Raw genomic sequence first — 17,206 nt, 5'->3', positions numbered from 1 at the left:
CAGAATTCTTATTACAAAATTTATGTCAAATACTCTTAGCTTACGTTTATTCATTTCGGCTCCAGAATATCTTTTAAGCTAAATAATATTCCAATTTATATCGCGTGCCGTGAAAAATATCTTATATTATTTTTCGTTATTATTTTATTTCTTGATATTTTTATAAAGGAACACGTAAAGCTGTCTTTTGTGCTTTTTTCTCACCATGAGGATTAAAAATTTCAGTTTAAATGGCATGTGTCACGAGAGTTTAAAAAGACACGCTAACAAGTAACGTATTTTTTTTTAACAAAAAAATAAATAAACCAGAAAAAAACATTGTACTTGTTATATTATGAAATTAAAGTTGACATTATTAAAATTAATGAAAGGATATAAGTTACAAAAAAAAAAAAAAAAAAAAAAAATAATCATTTCAAATTCAACAATGTTTTATACAATCTAAACTACACGCACCATTAATTTTATCACAATTTTCTGTAAAATAATTTTTGAATTAGAATAAATTAATTAGAAATACTAAAAAACAACGAGAAAAATATTTGAGACTAAATTGAACCACACTGACCGAACTCAATTTGTTTTAATTGAAAAATTAACATAAATGCTGATTTCGTGCAATGTTTCCCATAGTTAAAGCTAAAAGTTGATTGAATGAAAAAAAAACTTAACAAAACAAAATATAAATAATGGAATGTCTGGCCTAATGAATTATTATTGTAAGGGAAATAATGAAACTAAAATTTTCTATAATGTACCCATTTACTCGTTTGTGGTGCAATTGATTTAGAGTTTTTGAAAGGCATTGAATTGTTATTTTTAACGAAGTTTACAAAATACATTTATCAATTTGATTCTAAATATATATATAGATGTGATTTCTAATTTATGTAAATAAGGAACATAAATATTATGCAGCAGGAATAATGGCAGAAATATTTTACTTTATTTGAATATTATCCTTGCCACACTGAATAAAGTCAACAAATTTAAATAGTAACTGGGTCATGTATTTTTAAGTGTATACGAGTATGATTGTAGGTATATAAAAGCACAAAAATTTAAAAAGACTATTAAAGTTTAGTCCTTTTATATCAGACCACTTTTAAACAGTTTTCAATGGGAGGAAAGTTCTCCCATTTAAACCCAATTTGGATTTTATAACTTCTGAAAGCAATTCATTTTTAACCACACAAGAACTAGGTATAGGTGGACAAACGATTACAATTGGTTTTATACAACTATCACCAAGAAAAGTAAAACAAAGTATGAAAAAACACTTTAAAATCACTTCCCTTATACTATGGCGGACACATTGTTGCGGCATCAAACAACTTTAATCTGAAAGATAAGAATTGTTATTCTCGAACATGTTTAATGTTGAAAAATAAAATTTGCATGAGTAATAAGAAGTTTTTCTCTTTGTCTTTTATAGTCCGGTCAAATTAGACTAAAATAAGGGGGTGAGGTTATATTAATTCCCAGCTGAAATTTGGTAGGATTGTTGAAAACACCATCATAAATTAAATCTAAAAAGTGCTCATCGATCCGAGACCTTTAAAAAAAATTTACTTGGGGTCAAAGGTCACAAAAACTGGTTTTTCACGATTTTCACCAAAATGGTAAGTCTTATCAAAAAATTTTCCATGCAAGAATTGTAAACCAGTTTATTATATATAAAAAGTGTCATGACACTTTTTTTCCTAAGACCCACCGTTTCTTAGGTATAACGATTCAAAAAGTTGAAGTTGAGTTGTAATCGTCATAATCAGGCCTATTCTGGAAAAAGAACTCCCAACTAAAAAGTTCTTGAAATTTCATTATTTTTTTAGCTTGATGGGGAAAGCAAAAAAAATTAAAATTTTCACCATTTTTCCGATTGGGGCCCTCCTCCCGAAACCATTTCCCTGGGAATTTTTGTTTAGAATAGGTCAAATATATACAGGGTGTCCGATAGAGAATGGACAACCCTAAAACGGCTGATAGCTACACTTAAGACTGTTCTAAAACCAGATAGAAAAAAGTTCTATCGCAACCAGTTCATAAAATATTGACTTTTTTTCGTTCAGTGTATTTTAAATTTTATCATCTTATGTTTTCGTTCACTACAACCACGAATGAATAAATTTTATTTATTTCTTTTTTTTTACAATTTTCTACAATAATTGGATGAGTACATAAGCACTTTAAAAAATTCATAGCTATTGCACATTTTCCTTAAAAAAAATTTGAAATCTGTTTTTTGATGCAAAATGTAAAAAAAAGTATTTTATGAAATTTTTTAAACACCTGTGGTATAAATAAATCTATGGAAAACTAGGTGGCCAACTTTCTTAAAAATATTCCCCTTATATTGAAAAATTATTTTACAGATTTTTCTTTTTTCAAAATATTTTTTGTTTTTATTTATTTTTATTTTTCAAATTTCTCAAAAACTAGAAGACATAGAGTCATATAGTTTTCACTGTTCGATAAGGAATCAATTGAGGCAGTTTTCTATGTGAGTAATTTTTTTTATTAAAATTCACAGACTGGACAAAAATAGTATAAAATGAGTTTTAAAAAAAATTTTTTCGCCTATTTTTAACTTTGAAATCGATTATTTAAAAAACTATTTGTTATAATGTATCGATTTAAAAATTAGAATTAAATGTACAGTTTCGCCTTTCGGAAATGGTATCATTTATTACTGTAAGTGTTGCCGTTGTTTTTTTTATAATTTTTTTTTGTTTTGATAATTTTTTTCAGAAAACTGCCCCTCCCACCTAAACGGGGGGAGATAGACCCCCTTCCCAAAGAAAAAAATGTTTTTTTTGAACTCCTCTACAAAAACCCGTCATCAAATTCTGGCGCCCAAGTAATCCTACTACGTGCCAAAACAACATTTTGTTTCTATACCTAAAAGTTCGAATTTCTGTAACTGGGTTGAAAGAAATCGTAAAATTTTTTTTTCTAAGCCAATTTTAAACTGATTTTCATAAAAAACTAGCTAACCCCCACCCGCTTCGCTGAGTGTACTTTAAAAAAAAATAGAACCTGTTTGAAAATACATTTAAACCGAAAAAAACTGGTTTATTGTAATGAACATTAACCAATTTATTGTTAATGGAATAGCGGCACTTGATTCGGAAGGCCGAATTCCACTTCAAAACAATTTTTTCAATGTAAATTCAAAAAATGAATTGATTCAGTGTTTTTCCAAGTATAAAGACAAATTACAAAAATCATACTTGGCTGAGTGAACGTGCAATAATGGCTGTTACAAATAAAAATGTTTCTGAAATCAATGCAACAATTTTAAACTATATAAATGCACAATGTTTTGCCTACAAATCGGTTGACCCTATCACAAATGAAAGCAATGTATCAAATTACCAAACGGAGTTTTTGAGTTCATTGGATATACCAGGACTATAATGTAACAAAAAGCCTTGCCATATTATTAGGTCCAAGCGAAAAAATATAATTTTTTGGTTCATGCTGCTGAATTTTTAAAGTTTTTGTCGAAATGTCTTTAATTTTTTTATCCCATTTACCTGCACTTATCATGTAGATACGGATTGCCTTAAAAAAAGTCAAAGAATTCATACTTTTTGATACAAAATAACGTACATAAGGGGATAAGCTCCAAAAGAAGTTTCCTATGGAATTCATGCCGGGAGAATTATCAGACCGGTCCAATACTTGAATTTGTATATCGAGGAATAACGTGACATTCTTAACTTTATGGAAAGAACCCAGTCTTGCATAGATATAGATGCTCCTTTTGTTTTGGTCTGGAGCTATGGCGTTTTCCTTTCCCTGAAATAGCAGCACAGCCAATAATGATCAGAGGATGTTTTTTTATTTGATTAACGTACTTGTCTGGTCTTATACGAAAAAAAACTACTCCAAATCTAATGCAAAAAATGCAGCAAACGGGTACAAAAAAAATTGTACCCGTTATAAAAATAAACGAATTCATCAATCGTACTGATTGTAGGCGTGATGATCCCAGAAAACAACATGTTCCATATTAATTAACTACTACAAATTCAATGCATTTGCTATGCGGCATCTCTCCCACACATGAAGGGAGAGATGGCCCACTTAATACTTTTTTCTTTGTTATTAATTTCATAAAAAAAATAATTTTTTTTTAGGTTAAGTATTTTTTTATGATAGTAAACAAAGCAATTCTTACGCTTTTAAAAAAAAATTAAATATTTTTCACCATTATATAATTTAAAAATTAATTTTTCAAAAACCGCGGCATCTATCCCGCAATTACCCTAATCCTAATCTAAAGTTCGAGTGGATTTGAAGGATAAGATGTGATTATATTTACTGAGAACAATATGATGTGGCGAAGACAAAACAGATGTACCAGGAAGCGTTGAGTCCCAATGAGTGTCTGCTTCAAGCAAATTCAAGCGTTGACAGGCATCACAGACTATAAACGATAATTTATTATTTTGAAAGCCTGTCTTAATATATTTTTTTTACAAATAAAGCTTAGTTAAACTTTTTAAAAAGCAAGAGTGTTTTTTCACTCGTACAAATTGACAGCTATGTGAAAGTGGGAGAAAAGGTATTATTTTTTTTTTATACAAACCATCTACATATTAATACCTTTCAAACAAACAAAAAATTACCAAAATCGAACCAGCCAAACGCGAGTTTATCGGCCACACACACTTAACGAACTCATTTTTATATATAAGATACCTCGTTTGATTTGGAAATAAATATTATTTTAGAATATATTTTTAAAACAGCATGTTGTTGTGAAAATATATACTTTAATTTAATGTCGAAGTAGGGTAAATGACGAAAAAAATGGAATTTTTGAACTTTGGCAGCTTATAAATTCTAGTTGGTTTAATCGAAAATGGGTCAAAATTTGACGAAGCTAGATTTTTTTCAATAGGTGAAGGTCAAAAAAACCGTTTTTTGCCCCTAACTCCAGATTTTGGGGGTGTTAGGGACTTTTTAAATACCGTTTCGTAATCAGTGCGACTAGCTCTACAAAACGTGATATGTGTCCGCCCGCGTATATTTTAAAACCTCATTTTTGTAACACCGTGTAATTATAAGTAATCCAGCAAACAAAAAAACAAATATATAAACTGTACTTATTAACTCGACTGGAAATTTCAAATTGATTTTATGTTTAATGCCATAAATTCTGAATAAAGTTCAGTTGACTTTTATTTGCACTCAGCCATTGATGAAATTGTCGACATCAATGTCTACATAGTTGACATACCTACTCGACATTGTTGACATAATTGTCTCTATTGAAGCGATGCAATTATAATCAAAACTAAGAAGAATAACACTGTACTTTCGGCTCATAAAAGAATCCACAAACCAAACATTTGATAATAATTCATCAAAAATTTTGTTTCCCATCTGTTAATCAAGCGCCAGTTTCGGTTATTTGAACAGTATTTGAAAAATTTGTATCGTCGACCTCGATGGGTGAATTTCAAAGTCCTGGCAAGATCTTATGCTTATTTAAATTAACAAACAAAATGTGTAAAGAACCATTACAATTTAAAAACTTTATTTAATTTGAAGTTTTAAAAGAAATTAGAAACGAAGCAACTATCTATTATGTATTGTACAATGTACAACTCTATTACTAGGTTAATTGAATACCATTGTATTATTAATTCAATGGATCAAGACTGATGCAATTGAAGGTTAAAAAATTGTAAAGAGTTAACCACTTGTCTTACTAAAATTTTGTAAAAAAGAATATTGTATAACTTACCTAACGCATGGCATTGCAGAATTTTCGTTCTTCCTTCGCTCACAATCGAGCCAGAAGATGATGGCTGTGTTGTAAATCTCGGCGCTTGTATTTGTGGACCATCTGAAAAAATATTTAAAACAAAAATAAATATTAGACAAGTTTCACATAAAATTTTGTTCAAACATGACAAATATCATGTTATCTATGTTACAGTTTTTATTATCCTGTAATATTTGCAATTGTAATTATTTAAAGGATTCAAAACCCCTTCTCAATTCTGTCCTTCGTTTAGTTCATGAATAAGACCACAAATCCCATGTAAGAAAAGTAAAAAAAACGGAAATAACTGAAAAGGATTCACAAACTGTTTCTTTAAAGCTCACATCCATTTAGCATGAATGTCGGATCTGTTATAGAAATAACCAAACAAAACAAAAACACAGACAAAAAAAAAAAAAAACGACAAAATAAATTTATTTCCTCTCAAAACAACGAGGTCACATGGACTTTTGTCGATACATATTCAAAACCCCGGATATACATATCTATGCAAACCTAGGTGAATAAGAACAAAAAAAAAAAAGCCAACAACAACAACAACTGAGAAAAAAAGGAGGAAAAACTATTAAAATTGATGTTGTATGTGGTGGCTAGCACTTGAAGCTTAAGTCCGGCCGAATTAAATTCATTGCACTCGAAAGTCTAAACTGCAATTCGATTGGACATTTTCGTTTTTGCATTTTATTTATTTATTTAGGCCAAATGACCGCAATGGAATTTTACCTCTAGGTGAAATTAAATAAATAAATAATGTCGAGAGGATTTGGAGGTGTTTTGTTTTATTTTATATTTTTTTTGCGTTGTTTATTTGTTTGAAATTCACACCATTTTTGATTAAAATTCCACTTTGGTGGGTATCAAGTGTAGAATTAGGAATTGTATTTGAGAGCAAAAACGTGTTAAACAATCATTTAGATTTTAGGATATCTACATACCTATGTATGTATCTATGGATTATTGTGATGGTAAAAGGGGGCTTTTAGTTTTTGACATTTATAATTTCAAAAGTTATTTTTTTGTGGAAACCCAACAAGAATAATATTAATTAATTCAAGTCTACTAATTTAATAAACTTAAATATTAAAATCAACGTCGAAAATTTACCAATAAATTGGTTAAGTCTTCAATTCAAAATCATAACAGGGGTTAAGTCTTTTAATTGTCTTCCAGAGACATCTATCCGTTCTATATTTCAATGCAAATCATGTCTTCTTTTAAGTGTAATAAAAAAAAATCAAACCCAAGTCAAATAGAGTGATGAAGTTTTAGATGCGAAAAATTACCATAAAATGTTGAAACATTAAGTTGATGACAATCAATAAGTTTGTTTTGAATCGAATGCAAAAATCAATCAATGATAAAATGAATTATGAATGTGACCTACATAAATAAACTAATGGCTTTTTGTTGAATGTTTTTTTTTTGTGTCTCTTTAAATTAAATTAATTGTTTTTAAATTGAGCAAAAAAAAAAAAAAACATCTATCAAATTCCATGTGTGTAGTGTTAGTTGGCATACATAAACAATAGATTAATTTCAATATTTTATGCAATTTTGTTTTCAATTTATTTCATTTAACAATATATTTTTTTTGTATAAAATTGTATAAGTTTTTTCACAAAAGTGAATGTTGTATAAAAAAAAGATAAATCAATATGTTTTTTTTCTTTTAAGCAGCTGTAACATTTTCATTTGCAGGCACGCATACATTTATAATCATTATATTGTCAAATTTCCATCTGGTGTTGCGACAGGAATGAAGGCTTTTCCTTAATCCAAGTATCGCACGTATCAATTTAGATTTTTCGATTGTCAAATGGAATGTCTTTTGCAGAGAAACACACTTAACTATGGTTTTGTGGTGGAAAATTTTGACACATTTAGGAACAGATGGTGGATCTAAGGTGTCACATAATTTCCTTGTGGCACGTTTGAGTGTTCATTTTTATTTTATTACATTGCCATAATTTGAGATATTATTTGGGAGATGGTTTGCATAATTAAAGGCTGCTGCTTCCTGCCATCAAAACTGATTTCCGGATGTATTTCTATTAAAATTTAAGATACACGATTAGGCCCACATTGCTACGCATATTAAAAATGTAGGGTATATAAATAATTAAAATCACTATCCAGGTGGTATCAAGTTACAAAAGTTGCAACATAATAAATTACAATAATCAATTTGATTGTTTCTCATATCTATTACTATGTCGCCAATATCTTTTTAATAAATTTTTTTATTTAAATAGTTTTTAGTTACCGACTTAGATCAAGTGAGATTGACACAAAATTACGATAATTAGAAGTTGGTTGGTAAAAATTATCGATAAATATTGCATCGATATTTACCGACGACGTGGGATTGGGTAGCCCGTAAAAATTCAATAGTTTTCATTTATTTTTTATTATTTTTTTGCATTTCTGGCAACCGAATCTTTGTGCTTTAGTACAACATCAGATTATTTCTACTTTAACTATAATTTGTTCTTAAAGATTTTGCATTAAAAAAGGTTTGGCAGATTTTTCGTAGGTATTCCCACCATTTTGATAGCAAAAAGGCATTAAAAGTACTACTGTGCATGTGCAATGAACAGTGGTGTGCCTATGGTGCTTTTTGGCGTCAAAAATCACTTTTACCTCTATTTCTTGAAAAAAACATGAAATTTTAAACATTAGAGCATATTAGTATGGTGGATACGAAAAAGATGCCAATTTTTTTTAAATTCTAAATAGCGGTAAGAATATGAGTGTAAATAGAATTATTTTTGTATTTTCTTAAAAATATTGGAAATTTAGCTTAAAAAGGTGTTCTAAGATGGGTGAAGAATGAAAAAAAAACAGAGAAAACAGATATCTGCCACGAAATGTACAAAATCTGTTAAACACCTTTTAAAAGCCATATTATTATGTTGTTTATTGGATTTAATTTGTAATAATTAATAAACAACTCAAACAACTTTCTTACCTTTCAATTTTCATAACAAAATTTACTATTTTTGTAATGAGAACTTCACTTGTTTTATGGCAAAAATTTAATAAAAACTTGAAATAATAAAAAATTTCAGTTCCAACAAAATTGTAATAAATTTATTTTTAGGTAGAACCAAATTGTACTCTTCTCATTTACTTTGGTATGCTGAACTCGAATCTGAAGTCGTGAAGTCAGATTTTTTCTTACTTCGGATTCGAATTCATCATAGGTAGGTAATTAAAACCCATTAGAAGAGTTTTGGTTCTGCGAATAATTTAATATTCAATTTTGTAGAACACTAGTTATTCATTATTTCAAGATTCGCAAAGTATCAGCGTTGAGCTAGAAATAATTTGTAGCTCAATTTTATACCACTTATTACACTGATTATATATTCTCAGCTGTGTCAGCTTGGTCCCAAAAAGTGTCAAATTTTTCAATTTTGTTCCCTAAATGATAAGCACTACCCAAATTAACCTTTTTTGACTATCTACAATTTCTGAATAAAAAATTATTTTGAAGAATTTTGGATGTAAAAAATGGTTTTGAAAAATTGGGGGCCAAAAGAGCATGCGGACGAAAAACTTATGTTTTCAAAATTTATTACTGTGTGCCGTAAATCTCCAATAAAATATCAGTGCCCAAGCCTTTTATCAGTCCTAAAAATGTTTTTTTACTTTTGATTTTTGAAAAAAAAAAATTAAAAAAATTTTTTTTTCTGGTTTAAAAATATTTATTCACCAAAAGTCTTAATCATCAAAAAAAAAAAAAAAATAATTATATTTTCAGTGATAACTTCATTTTAGAAAAAAATTGAATAAGTGTGTTCTTCAAAATTGTCATGTTTAAAAATTGGAAAAAAATATTTTTGAACAAAAAAAAAACAAAAATTTATTTTTTTTTATTTACAAAATCAAAACTTTTCGAAAACTGTGGGTGGACAATATAAAGTAACTGGGTGGTCAAAATAAATCATTTAAAAGTCAACTTTTAGGGAAAAATTTGAAAACTTTGACACTTTTTGTTGCCAATTCACATTCTCTCCAAACAAATAAAAATATTGATATTTTTTTCTGTGAGTTCGAATCTTATCTAGCATTTGAATGATTTAAAATGTTGAGATATTTTACTTTGGAATTCCGAAAAATGTTGTTTATTTTTCCAATATATTAAAATGTTACATCAGTGATTAACTTAATAAACGTCTAATAAGCAGGTTATCAATAAAATACTGGCAATAAACAACAGTTAATTTTTTTTTTGAAACCAATTAGGTATTTAGAAAAGAGTTGTGGTAAGGTGCGACAAAAAACACATATTTGAATGAAAACATTTGAATAACAAAATCAAAATCATAATTAAGAGAGACAAAAAAAAAAATCGCTTATATCGATCGAACCTTACTTGACCCTCATAATCAAAAATCATATCTCTCAAAAACCAAACCAAAAATCCCCAAAAAAACTTACTACCTTTATCGCCCATATCTAAACGAATAGTCAAAAGGACAACAATTCTCATAAACATAAATTGCATCAATAAATCTTGTGATATGGATATTTTGTGGTGAACATGAACACTTCTACTTTACATATTTTTTTTTTTTTTACTCCAATTGACAAATATGACATAAGGGAAAAATGTCACCATAAAAACCATCTACTTTTGTATATTGTATTTTTGGTGGATAAAGTATTCAATTCATACATAAATTTTCTGTTTTTCAAATACACAAAAAAAAAAAAAAATGTGGCTGTAAAGGAAACCACATTTAGCACATCTGTCAAGGATTTTATATTTTTATTGAATAAATGTGTATTGGGTAACTATTTGTAAAAGATATGTTTAGGAGAATATATTCCTAATATCAGTTTCTTTTTCTCCAAGTAAGTATTAGGGACATTTACTCAGTATAATGTTACGCAATATGTATTATGGGGTGACACCATCAATAAATCTCTTAAAGTACATTGAGATTGTTAATCAAAGTATATGATATAAAATACACCCAAATTTCTGTACCGCCCTATTCCTTTACCGAAATGAAGTTGTTTCAATCTTAAAAGTATCCATCCATCCCTTAATTTATTTGGTTATGCCATTCCAAGGCTGTATCATATAATTCAATTTATATCCATGAAGATGGTCTTATTGTTTATGCTTGAATGAAACTTTACAAGATATTCTACCGCCCGCCCGCTCACTAAAGTATAATGCTCTTGACAAAGTCTTATTCCACTTTGAAGTTAATTTTTGAAGCATAAAACAATTTAACATCGATTTTACCCTTCAAAGCACAACAAAAAAAAAAAAACTTTTTGGCGAAAATCCTTTTAAAGATTTAAGTGCTTTTATATAAAGCAACTAGAATGACATTTAATTTTGTAATTTATATTTAAAAGCTAATTTATTTAAAAATCAATTTCCATATCAACGCTTAAATGATAATAATAATTATAATAGATAGTTTTGGAGGGAATATAGAGAAGAAATTAATTTATATTGTAATATGAAAACCTGGTGTATAATTTTCACATTCGATTCAGTACATTCGTTGGTATACAGAGACATGAAATAGGAAGGATTTTGTTCCATTTCATGAATGCAGACAAAAAAAAAAAAAACACAAAACAAATCACAAAATTAATCTTTTGGCTGAATTCCAACACTTTTGGAGATGTCTGTTATGTTATGTTATACACATGTATTTTATGTATTCAACTGCGCCCTTAAGAGGCTGATGTCTGGTTTCAAATTAGGGCGGGTTTTATTGCCTAAAGTTTTACAAGGGATCACATGTACGTTGAGTATTTAGACAAACTTAATACATTTATGTATGTATTTTTTTTTTATTACTACGTGAACCTACAAAATAAAAAAATAATTAACATGTTTCGTGATTGCTTGAGCAATTGAGTTTTTATTGGAGTAGGTAATGTTCGGTTGAGTATATAAACCATAAATCATTTGAGTTTCATATACATTATTTTATTTTTAATGGCAAAGTTTTGTTTTATTGATTTATAATTTATCAACAAAAAAAAGTCATAAAAACAAAAGGTATGAAAGAAGGTAGACTTAGTAAAGTATGTCAACCTAAAGAATAACAGCTTTTATCAGGAGCATCAGGATAATAGATTGTAGGTAATAATGTTACCTTTAGGCCTTAAGATGAAAACTTCGAACATTTATGTATGTATTTTACAGAACTGCTTCAAGAGATATGTCAAAACAGCAACAAACAATCAATTTATGATAGTTTCAGGAATCTGCTTTATTGTGTTCTGAGTCAAAAGTAGATGCTGTAAATCATATTAAAAGAATTATTCTAGACAACGTTATTAAACAAGATTTAAAACATTGTGTATAAAACATATAAAATTATACTTTTGTGTTCCTTATAGTAATTGAGGGTCATTGAAATATCTTATTTTCTTCTTTATGAGTTTTAGAGATTTTTTTAAAGATTTAAATTTTCGAATTAGGAATGTTGCGAATATTCAAGAAATGATTTTAGTGTTTTTTTAGCATTTGCGTAGGGTTGCCGAGTACTTGTCTGTATTTGAGAGATGGCACCCGACATTTTCAAGATAGAAGAGATTCTAAGCTAAAAGCTGATGTATATAATAGCCTTTAACTCTATCAAATATTATACACTTTGGCTTAAAAAGGAGTGATTTTAGTGTTTTTTTTAGCATTTGAGTAGGGTTGCCGAATACTTGTCTGCATTTGAGAGGTGGTACCCAACGTTTTTTACAAAGAAGAGAGTATTATCTAAAAAATATGGTGTATAATTTAGCTTTCTAGTTCTTAAAAAGTTATACTGTTTTGTTCAAAGAAAATTTTTTTCAGTGTTTTTTTTCGTTTGAATAGGGTTGCCACATTTGTAGGATTACGTTCTTCATATTATTTTATTAATTATTTTTACTAGGTATATTACTATCTTATGTTTGGCATTTCAAAAATTTTTTTATCTGCCCAAAGAACAAAAATATGAATGTATTAGTTATGTGACAATTTTGTGGGTTATCACAAAGAAGTTCCCATTTTAGAAGTGGCAACTTATCTTTCAGTTGACACCAATTTTAATCTCTAACCTTATGAGCTAAGTAACTCCACGGTCGCCTCTCCGACTAGTTTGACAGCTTTAAGACAACAATAAACAAGGTTCAGCCAATGGGCGAGATGTTGCTGAATGTCCGAAAGAAAACACCACCACGCAAAAAGATCTGAGTAGGATGGCTATATGCCGTAACCTCATGGATGAGCTTCACCCGACATTTTTATGGTCACTTTTTAAAAGCCCACCAAACGAATTGGTACAGAAAAAAAGTTAGCAGAAAATTATTTTTGCGAGATAGTTTTTTTTTTACGAACTTATTAATTTTGTGAAATGAAAAAAAAAAGAGGTGTTAAAGGAAAAGCAAAGTTGGGGAAAAGGAGTGAGCTGATTATTGTCCAGAGGGGAAGAATAAGCTCAGGAGGAAGAGTATTGTCTAGAAGGAGATCTCAGAGTCAGGAGATAGAATCTGGGGAATTAAAAAAAAAAGCTAAGTATAATTTTGGTATTGTTTTCAAATTGTTCTATAATAAAAGTGCGTTATTTTGTGGCCCATTTGAGTGGCAATTGTTTTATACCGGTAGGCCTTCGCTATCCGCTAATTTTTTTCCGATATTGCGGGACTCGTGTCCGTTTCTGAAACCGTTGAACTTTCGGAAATTAACCCCCGGTGATTTTCCTTTGTGTCCTGTGACACAAAGAATTGTTCTTGTTTTCATTGTTTGGATTCATTTTTTTACATTCATCTTTTCTTTTTCATAATTCCACAATAATTGGCCCACGGCCATACTTTAAAAATTGTATATTTTTACTTGTTTTTGAAAAAATTCTAAGTTTTTATCCTGGTTATCCAAGGTTTTTTAGATATTAAAAGAATTCAAATTAAAATACCTTATCTTTTATTTCATTCGAAGACGATTTATTTTTCAGCGTACGGTTTGGTAAACTACCATAAAAGTTTCCTGGCGCCCATTTCATTTATTGTATGTAGGTACGACCCTGAATTTGTGTTTTTTTTTTTAATTAATCTAATTCTATTTTGATAGACTTTTTTTATTAAGTATAAAAAAGTACTATACTTAGTAAAAAAGTCTCCAATAAAAAAAAAATCGAACCCACCCCAAATCTGAGCTAAAAGTGGCAGCACTTGTCTTGCTGTCAGATTGTGAATTTTGACGTTTCCGTTTTTCTTAATTGTCTTTTTTTAACCTCGTGGCGGTGCACACCTTTTGTGCAATTTGTTAAATTAAAATCGTTTTATTGTGTTTTGTGGATTAAATCCATCAAATTTTCACAACAATTGGCGCCCAACGTGGGAATTTTGTATATGTTGCCAAAAAGACTAAACTATCAATTTCTATAAGATTGCATGAGTTTCTAAAACTTTGAAGCCATTTTTCTCAAAACTGCAATTTTGCACATTCGTGGTTTTGGCTTTGTGCCCACGATTTTGCCTACGCTTAATGAATTCAACCTTTCAAACATTATTAAATTTAGTCAAACCTAATAATTTGACATTACTCACACTACATACTTAAAATGTCATAAAATTTATAGAATTAATTTTCTTCAATTAACCGTATGAATCATTTGTAGGCATCATTTTTTTGTTTGATTCGAATATATGCAAATATAAATTCCATTGGTTATGGTTGATTAACTAATTAAACTTGTTCAACGGTGTGTGAACATAATATACAATATCTTTTCTCTTTAATTTATAAATTCTCATGTTTCATAAAGAAAGTGAAACCCCGCAGTCACAACTCTCAATATAGAAGTTCATTGGAAGGGTTGAAGAAGACATAACTGTCATTTATGCAAATGTGTGGCTTCTTTTGCGTTTTGCAGTTTATGATTTTTTTTTTTAAATATTATTTTTAATGGAGTCTGACTATAAGGTTACCATCTGTGATAAAGATTTGAATTTCAATTTTAAAGTGTAGTAATATCTATTTAAGAATTTTGAATATGAAAATATGGTCACCATATTTTGTATGAAAATAAATGAATCACGTTCACATGTCATAAAGGGGAAATTGTTCTTTTTTCATATATCTTAATAATATCTTAGGGATAATTCTATAAGTCGAAAGTTTAGAAAAGATTTAAACCCTTTTAGCTGCTTTTTTGTTGGGTTTAATAGAAATACTGGCGACAGTCCAACGATTTAAATTTCTTGAGTTACTAAGGAAGTCGTCGGCGTCGGGAGCAGAATACAGAGAAGCAGCACATTTCTTTTTCGAAAAATTAGAGATGGATATCGTTAGATTCGAATTTTCAAACACTTTCGAATTCATGAATGACATACACCAAAATTGGGGCATTGAAAGCGTGGGGCAACCCAAATTTTATTTTTATTTTTATTGTTTTTTGCTATCTTACAAAGAAAAATAGAGCGACACAGCTTACAATCTTCTGCAATTAATTTATTTAACGTAGGTTGTATCGCTACGTTAAAAAATAGTAAAAGGACAGCAAATCTAACAATATACAAATTCGTGTTAGGGTACTCCTGCTTAAATATCTCAAAAGGTAACATGAAGTCGCAGAGTTAAATAATATTTTTTTACTATCTGTAATTCAGTGCAACAGGTACTATTTCCGTTGATACCTGTGAACATTATAAAAGAAAAAAAAAAAATTAATCCTGGCTGAACTACCATTCATTATTATAAGCATTAATATGTGTTTTTTTTTTTACTCTTTAACTCAAATGGAATTGTTTATTTTTTATTTACGATCGACTAGCAGCCGACGACAGCGGTGGTGGTGAATGACATTGCATTAGATTTTTTTTTTTTTTCATAAAGTTTACGACAATGACCGTTAATTAGTAACAAAGATAAATAGGGTGAAAGAATTACAATTTTCTTTCGTAATGTAAAAGTCGTGACCTGTACGATACAATAGGACAGTCACAACAAGCAAAAGAGGCACCTAATCTGCTGATTAGTGCCATGAACAAAAAAGACAATAAGTGTTACCTATATACCAAATAGATATTTAGATACTCGTATCTCGTGATATTTGTAATACGATTCATCAGCATAATGGTGTAAGAAACTTATATGTTTAGATGCGATTTTAATTAGGACAGCAAAAGTTAAAAAAAGAAAACTGTGCATATGAAAATTCAAATTGTACCTAAGTTGGGATTTTTTTTGTAAAATGAATAAGAGGTGAACAGATTAGAATTAAAACGATTGGATTAAATAGTAATGATTTTGGTGGGTAACTCAATTTTTTGTCGAAATGCTATCGTATTTTTACATTTTTCAAATTAAAAGAAATGATTGAGAGTTGTACATAACTTATTAGGCCTTGGATGAGCTCGTTGCGACATTTTTTGTAAGTTTTTTTTGTAATAGTGCCAAAATACTGCAACGACAAAACGAATATCCGATATCCGAACATTAGTTGGGCCAAAATACTTTTTGATGTCTAATTAGAGCAGTGAATTTTGAAAAATAATATGGAAATTTTTATCAATATATTTTCATATATTTTAGTTGACATAGAATGGTTATAATTTAATCTATTGTAAAATAACCGATGTTTTGAATGATATTTCTATATTTATCACAGTTTAAACACAAAATAATCAAAACCAAGTAACCGCGTTACTTTAATGCAAATTTCAGTTTTATTTGTAAAATCATATAATTAAGCTCTCTGATATTCCTATTTGAAACTATAGGAACAAGGTAAGTCTCCTATGAAGTTAAATTACAGAAAAATCACAATTAAATATTCTCAATAGCTAATTACAAAAAATCAGCTTTAAAACTTTAAACACCACTGCGTTACCAAGATAAACCACAATGTTACCGTGATTTACAAACGATTCAATCCGAATTTGGGTTTCAAACTTGTAAATGTAAATAATGTTAATTTTATAACTCAATATAGTTTTTCTACTAATTTGTAATTTTTCTTCAAGAAAAATGAAATTCAACCAAAGGGACAACTTTTTAGGCACTAAATAGTATTATGGCCCAGTTGCAGCGTTCTGAGGTTATAAGCGTTTGAAGCCAGCCATTGAGCCATACTGATTTCTCGGGTAGCCGTATACCCGGGTACCCGAGTAATACCGGAAAACTCGGGTAGGGGGAGAAGCATTTGACATTTAGTTTTTAAAAGTCTGTATTTTCGAAAACTGTGAATGTATTCCAATGTTTTGTTTTGTATTTGATTTATTGACTATTCAAGATTATAATAACAGAAAATTTTTCATTTCACATTTCAACATTAAAAAAAGAAATAATGTTTTCTAAAAAAGTCATTTTGTCAAAAAGTACACATACAGGATTTTTATTAGCAACTTAGTACTTAGCTCAGTAAAAATTAAACACTGTAAACAACAACAAAC

The 17,206-nt window shown here is 29.0% G+C and overlaps 1 protein-coding gene across 9 annotated transcripts in view; it reads right to left on the bottom strand.

Moving 5' to 3' along the window:
• The window catches only part of LOC129909842 (protein sidekick), a 148,179-nt gene that overhangs the window by 41,545 nt on the left and 89,428 nt on the right, over window positions 1-17,206 (bottom strand). For all 9 annotated transcript variants that reach the window (XM_055986949.1, XM_055986951.1, XM_055986950.1 and 6 more), the window contains exon 2: window positions 5,759-5,860. In XM_055986949.1, coding sequence (XP_055842924.1) covers window positions 5,759-5,860 — 102 coding nt within the window. The remainder of the gene's footprint in view (window positions 1-5,758; window positions 5,861-17,206) is intronic.

Source organism: Episyrphus balteatus, chromosome 2, assembly GCF_945859705.1.
Source record: "Episyrphus balteatus chromosome 2, idEpiBalt1.1, whole genome shotgun sequence".
Taxonomy (NCBI): Eukaryota; Metazoa; Arthropoda; class Insecta; order Diptera; family Syrphidae; genus Episyrphus; species Episyrphus balteatus.
The sequence above is the reverse complement of the archived record's forward strand: the minus strand, read 5'-3'. Positions and strand labels throughout refer to the sequence as shown.